Genomic DNA, 7,184 nt, shown 5'->3' on the forward strand with positions numbered 1-7,184 from the left:
TATAGGTGCACACCACAGGCCTGGCTAGTCTTTGTCTAATTGAATGGCGTAATTTATCAGCATCCAATTGACCCTTCTGAAATGAGTGAGTTCTCTGAACTGTTTGAGAACCACGAGGAATCTTGCTAAACAGGTAGATTTAATAATATTTCCATGCCTGATTTGCAAAAAACCACTGACGTGAGGTAGGCTACCTTCTTATTAACGGTTTCTGCAGTCCGGAGTCAGTGTGGAAATCAGGTTCTGCTGAAACCTACAGGATAGCTAAGGATGTCAGGCAGGAGAGGGCAAGGACTCAGAGACCCTCCAGCAGTAGGAAGTCCCTCAACTACTTCTGTCTGGCTCTTCCTAGGGCTTTCTTATATTATAGTTCAAGGACTTTTAACATCACATGCTCAGTAGTGTTGTCATTAACTCAAAATCCTTCGGGGTTACATTATACAAGTGATACAATTACACAATTAAATATTAGAAATGACCACCGAGTATATTCTGTTTATTGTTTATGATTTACACAGAAAATGATGGGCTGGGGTTGTAGAACAATAAACCAACCATTACATTTAGACCTGGGCTTTTGAAAAACTTGCATTCCATTTTAACAATTCATATGTATCTAACAAGTACATAAATCCAGATCACAAATAATCTTAAGAGTTAGAGATAAACAATTAAGAAACACAAAAGAAAACCACAGAGATCTACCTTTAAATATCAGCATCATATTACAAGAAATAAGAAAATGTTAAAAAAATAAAATTAGGTTAAGTCACAACATAAAATAGAGAAACAAGATAAATGCTATTTTATTAATATTCATACTTATTTCTAATTTACCTTTATATAGTCTTAACTTTTTCAAAAGGATCCAAGATATGACCAAATAATATTTTAGTATCTGAACTTGCCAGCCTTAGCTTATACCAGAGCTTGTTACTATGAGAATCCTAAAACCTCAATTTTCTTTCTCCTTTTTAAAATTTAAGCCAACTCTTACTCAACTTTTCTCCTTCACAGCAGCTGTTTATAGATAGTAGGGAGCCAAGAATGAAGGACAGTAACAGATGGAAAGCAAAAAGTACAACAGCTATCTTAAGTTCTGCTCTCAACATTGCTGGTTCAATTTGGAACCAAAACCTCGTAACAACTGGCAGATAATAGCTAAATCTTAACAGACAAAGAAGAAATATTTTCTTTGGGACAGCTGCTATCTAGAAGAAAACCAAGGTCCTTAATATAGTCTAAATATAATGTGTGGCTTATTATAGAGAAATCTTTAGCAACGTTAAGTTTAACCAGTAAGTGTCACAACTGATCAACAGTACTTAAAAGGAAAAACAAAAATCACACTAGCCACAAATTTCCACAATATACATATGAAATTAATTTTAATCTGATTTGACTCCTTGACACTAACTGATCATTAATGAAATATGGTATGGAAAGATCACAGAGTAGAAAACAAGCAAAGATTAGTTTATACAACAATGACTATATACATCAGAGGGAAAACATGCTAGCTAATGCAACATTAAGGCCTGAATGTAAGCATTTCCAAAGTCACAGAAGCCCCAAAGAACTCCTAAATTACAAATTCATCACATTACATGCATGCAATGTTCACTTTTGTTTTACCCATAAAAGGATACACAGTATTTTGCTGTAAATACCAGACACATTTACAATATATGCAAAAATTAGAATGCAAGTGTTATGTTCATTATATTTAAGCCTCAAATGTGCCAACAGTGAAAATTCATTTATTTTTAAAAATGAAAAAAAGAGACGGGATATAAATACTCAGAGGAATTACACAAATAAGATGTAACCCTGCATTTGGGAAGCCATATAAATATTCCTTTCATGTGCCCAAACTAAATTATCAATGGACCAATTAGATGGACGTACACTCACTATGTGCTTTACTGTTTTACTTGCTCAAATGTGATATTCTAACAGTCATCATTCTCTAGCGTTAACATCAAATCACATTTGTAAGTGAACTATTATGTCCATGTTTGCACATACTCGTCTACTGTGTATGATTACCTAAAGGAGACACTGTGCATCTTAGTTTGGGGTTATATAATTACAAAGATGACCCTGTGCAAGTTTTCAGACCTTCCAAAATACTGTAGAAGCAAAATTACCTTAAACTAACTATATCCAATATTAAACAAATGTGCCATGAGTGTTCTGGGCCTTCAAGTATAATTTTTACCAAGGAGAAACAGGATGGGTAAGAGGTTAGAAAGGGTTTCATAAGGCCATCTAATTCAGCTCATTGTACCAAGCCCTGAGCACACTAGATTCTTCGTATGCTTTACTAACCTTATGTTAAGCACATCCACTGGTTTCATTAAGGATTTTACTACCTAACTTTATTTCAGGGGGAGTTACTTCTAAGATTTAAAACTTTTGTAATGTTCTGGCCAAAATTTTAGCCTTCATTTGGCATTCTGAAAAGTCCTAATTTTAAACAAAAATGGACTTTCTGAAAAATTTCTCAGCATATGAACCAAGAGGTTATGTAGTAGCAAAACCAAAGGGGCTAGTGAAAAAGCATACTTTACAATTTGTTTCATTTCCAATGAAACCAAATTTTACTACTGTTGTGAACACAGTCTTAACATTTGATGCAAACAGGAGAGCTTAATTATAATCACTTAGTGGCAGTATTATAGACAAAGCCAGTAACGTATGCCACACAGATGATTATTTCTTCTGGAGAAAGTCAACTGGTAAGCTTGGCTTTACAATTAATACAAACATATTCAACTAAAGAAAATGGATGCACTGTCTCAACATTCAGCTTGAAAATGTTTAATACTTTCTGCAAACCTAAATTTAGTTTAGAAAGGTTAATATTCTTTCTAAACTATGGCATATACTATATATAGCTTTTTTAAATATATTTATATATAATTATTTGCACATGAGATTTAGAAAGAATTTGCAGATTTACTTCGATACACTGATCTCATTTCAACTGTTAAGGTTTAGGGCGCTTCTGCAGTACTGTCATTTGCAGGTGGGGCATCAGGATCAGGCTCAGAGGAAGGAGCTGCAGATGCTTCAATAACTGCAGGTGGGAAATGACGGCGGCACACAGGGCATGTTCCCGACTGGAGAAAAAAAAAATGTTAAGAGCCACCAGAATCATCTTAACTGCCACATAAATAACTTAATAAAGAAAAAACAGTATCATTATCCTAATAAGTATCTTAACAACAAAAAATAAACTTCAAATCCATATAATGCAGAAAGACATTATTTTCATACTATTCCCTCTGTGCCCAATCAGACTCTAATTTCTTTGAGGGTAAACAATGTCTCTTATTAATGTTCATATCTTTAAGGTCATTCATCCTCCTTCATTTAGTGAGTTTTAATTAAGAGCTGCTAAACTCAGCAGTGATGCAATGGCAGAGGGTGAACAAAGAATCATGGCACATGTCCGCATGGAGGTCAGAGTTTAGCTCGACAATAATCTGAACGGAATTATCATTATTTAGTCTATTATGCATTTATTAGAGAAACCACAGACCTACTTTAATTCACATCAAATCATTTATGATTTGGTGTGAATTAAAGAAGGTCTATGGTAAATTAATGTAGATCTATGGCAAATTAAAGCCTCATTTTAGGGTAGCACAGATATGTCAAAGCAGATGGACCTCAGACTTTCTTTCTAAGCCGTGACATTTCTTTCCAAAAAGAGATAAGAGTGTTAGGTGCCTTCTAAATGACAAAACAATCAGCCACAGACCTTGGAGGGAAGGTGGGAAGGGGAAAGCAGTTATACTAGGAGTACAACATTCTAGGACCAATGGATGATTGTACAGCTACATTATCTGATAAATGATTATCCCCTTGCAAATCTGGTCTTTTTCCCAAAGAGAACTCCCTGCTGGAAGGGAGGCTGAAGAGATCACGCTGTTGAAGGCGGCAAAGAACTGTATCTTGGGAACATTCTCCCCAGAAAAAAAGCAGGAAAGGCTTCACACTAAGTTATTTCCTGACAGGAGAAAGACTGAGGAGACTGTTACCTTGAGTTATAGCAAAGTTTCAAGTATAATTCAAGGCTGTACAATATGTATTATGTTTACCGTTTAAGAATTCATTTTAGGCCGGGCGTGGTGGCTCATGCCTGTAATCCCAGCACTTTGGGAGGCCGAGGTGGGCGGGCCGCCTGAGCTCAGGAGTTCGCAAACAGACGGGCAACATGGTGAAACCCCGTCTCCACTAAAATACAAAAAATTAGCTGAGTGTGGCAGCGTGAGCCTGTAGCCCCAGTTACACAGGAGGCTGAGAAAGGAGAATTGCTTGAACCCGGGAGGCGGAGGTTGCAGTGAGCTGAGACAGCGCCATTGCACTCCAGCCTGGGCGACAGAGCGAGACTCCGTTTCAAAAAAAAAAAAAAATTCATTTCAGCAAACATTTATTGTGTACTTGCCATATAGATTGGGCCCAACAGTAACATTTTAGAGTCAAATAGATGAGCATGGTCTTGGTGAACTATGTACTAGCTATTAAACTTAGACAAGTAACAATCATTAGAAAACAGGAATAAAGATACCAGTAAGTCCTAAAGTACTGTGAGGATTAAAGGAGAAATCATGAATCATTAAAGAGGAATCATCTGACAGTGACTGACACACAGCAGGCACACAAAACACTGCCTCTGAAGTCTCTGAAACTATCGTGGGAGTTTAAAGACAGCATTTATTAAGGACAGAAAAGGTGGAATTTAAACTGCACCTACCTATATATCTAATCTTACAGATGGTATAGGGAAAAATCATGCCAGACCTCAGGAGCAAATGCATAGAAACGTAAGCAAATGTACAGAAAAGTAAATCTGAAGAAACAGGTTGAGGTCTAAATCACAGAAGGCCTTGAATGTCAAGATTAAAGCTTCAGATTATTCCACAGGTGACTGGAGGTCTCTCTCTCTCTTTTATGAGAAGGGAAGTACATGATCAGAACTATATTTCATAAAAAGCCTTTAATGATGGAATGATAGATAATGAAGATTTGGAAGAGTGAGGGGGTAGGAAGGGGGGAAGATAATGAGAAATTAGTTAATGGGTATAATGTATGTTATCCAGGTGATAGGATATCCTAAATGCCCTGACTGGACCACTATGTAACCTATGCATGTGACAAAGTTGCACATGTACCCCACAGATTTCTGCAAATAAAAAAGAAATGAAAAGAAAGTACCTCTAAAGGAAGTAAGGAAATAAAGTAGGTAACTACAATAGTAGTTAAGACAACAAGGGTTGAAGGTCTAATGTATGGGAGTGGAAAGAAATGAGGGAATGGACCTCACAGACTCAGCCACACTCAAAATTGTTAAGAGTTGGTGGCTCTGCATTTTCTGCTTCTCCACTAATTTTAATAACACCTACTTTCACTACTACCACCATCATGTATAGACACTGAAAAAGTCATTTTCTACTGAATTCTAATTTTCATTAGTAATAAGTTTACCATTACTTTTCCTACACTATATGTTTACTATGTGCCAAATATTATCCCTGATTTGTAATCATTAAAGGCAACCAGTTTTTAACAATGAATTAAAAAGTACTAAAAATTTGTAGCTAAATAAAACAGGTTTAAAAGATAATACTATTGGCTGGGCATGGTGGCTCACACCTGTAATCCCAGCCCTTTGGGAAACTGAGGCAGGCAAATCACCTGAGGTCAGGAGTTCGAGACCAGCCTGACCAACATGGCGAAACCCCGTCTCTACTAAAAATACAAAAAATTAGCCAGGCATGGTGGTGGGTGCCTGTAATACCAGCTACTTGGGAGGCTGAGGCAGGAGAATAGCTTGAACCACAGAGGCAGAGGCTGCAGTGAGCCGAGATCGAGCCACCACAATCCAGCCTAGGTGACAAGAGGGAAACTGTCTCAACAAAAAGAGATACTGTTATTATGCACTTGCAGAAGACACTATTAAAGTATTCAATTTTAAAATTTTAAATTAATTATTCTATCACTCACCTTTTGTAGCCAAATTGAGACACAAGGTTTGTGAAAGAAATGGTGACAGGGCAACTCTGTTGCTATATCATCCTTAATATACTCACTGCAACAGATTGGACAGCATTGTTCCTGACCAATAGCTGAAAACAACAAATAATTTAGATCAATCACATATAGTTCAATTTTAATAAAACTGAAAAGCAATATATTATACTCAGAGAAGATACCTCTGAAAGACGAAAGAGCCAATCTTTGATCAGTTAATTGGTAAGCATTTCTGTCAAATACTTAGCAATTTGGAATCTAATAAATACTGCTTTTGTAAAAAAGCTGACACAGGAACATTTGTCGCAGTCTATCACTTGAAAATTAAAAATATTCTTATACTAGGTGAGTTTGTAAGCATCTGGTTTCTATAAAAAAAATCTAGTGAAAATTTCTAATAAACAAGTATTTAATCATCTAGGTACACTGATAATATACTTAAATGTGCAATGTGTTCCTCAACATTTGAGATCAACTCTGCCCTTACCAGTGTGATCTTCAAGAACAAGGGTCTCTGGAAGACCATCGATGCTTTCCTTACTGGCTGGCGGATTGGCCACCTCAACATCCACTGCAAGAGACTCTAAATGTGCCAGAGCAGTCTGAAAAACAAAAGGTACAGTTCTTTGTTAGGAAATACTTTAAAACAGTAACAGAAAACTATTTTTTAGGGTATCTTCAAAATTATATCACCGTTATTCTCTTCTTGTTACTTTCTTTTGCTTTAGTCCTTTGCTCCTTTTGCCTCTTCAGAAGGAACTACCACCATCATCAACAAACCAAAACATTAAATATACACGCAGAGCCCAACTTTCTACACGTGAAATAAAAATATACCTTGTCTCGGCTGGGAGCGATGGCTCATGCCTGTAATCCCAGCACTTTGGGAGGACGAGGCGGGTGGGTCACTTGAGGTCAGGAGTTCAAGACCAGCCTGACCAACGTGGTGAAATCCTGTCTCTAGTTAAAAAAAATACAAAATTAGCAGGGCGTAGTGGCGCATGCCTGTAATCCCAGCTACTTGTGAGGCTGAGGCAGGAGAACTGCTTGAACCCAGGATGTAGAGGTTGCAGCAAGCCGAAATCAAGCCATTGCACTCCAGCCTGAACAACAAGAGCGAAACTCCATCTCAAAAAAAAAAA

General features: G+C 37.0%; 1 protein-coding gene across 2 annotated transcripts in view; it reads right to left on the minus strand.

Moving 5' to 3' along the window:
• Positions 1–468: 468 nt before the first annotated feature.
• PJA2 (praja ring finger ubiquitin ligase 2) overlaps positions 469–7,184 on the minus strand; it is a 72,800-nt gene continuing 66,084 nt past the window's right edge. For both annotated transcript variants that reach the window (XM_023212258.1, XM_023212259.2), the window contains 3 exons: positions 6,530–6,644; positions 6,016–6,137; positions 469–3,125 (listed from right to left, as the gene is read on the minus strand). In XM_023212258.1, coding sequence (XP_023068026.1) covers positions 3,000–3,125; positions 6,016–6,137; positions 6,530–6,644 — 363 coding nt within the window. In that variant the 3' untranslated portion in view covers positions 469–2,999. The remainder of the gene's footprint in view (positions 3,126–6,015; positions 6,138–6,529; positions 6,645–7,184) is intronic.

Source organism: Piliocolobus tephrosceles, chromosome 4, assembly GCF_002776525.5.
Source record: "Piliocolobus tephrosceles isolate RC106 chromosome 4, ASM277652v3, whole genome shotgun sequence".
NCBI classification, from domain to species: domain Eukaryota; kingdom Metazoa; phylum Chordata; class Mammalia; order Primates; family Cercopithecidae; genus Piliocolobus; species Piliocolobus tephrosceles.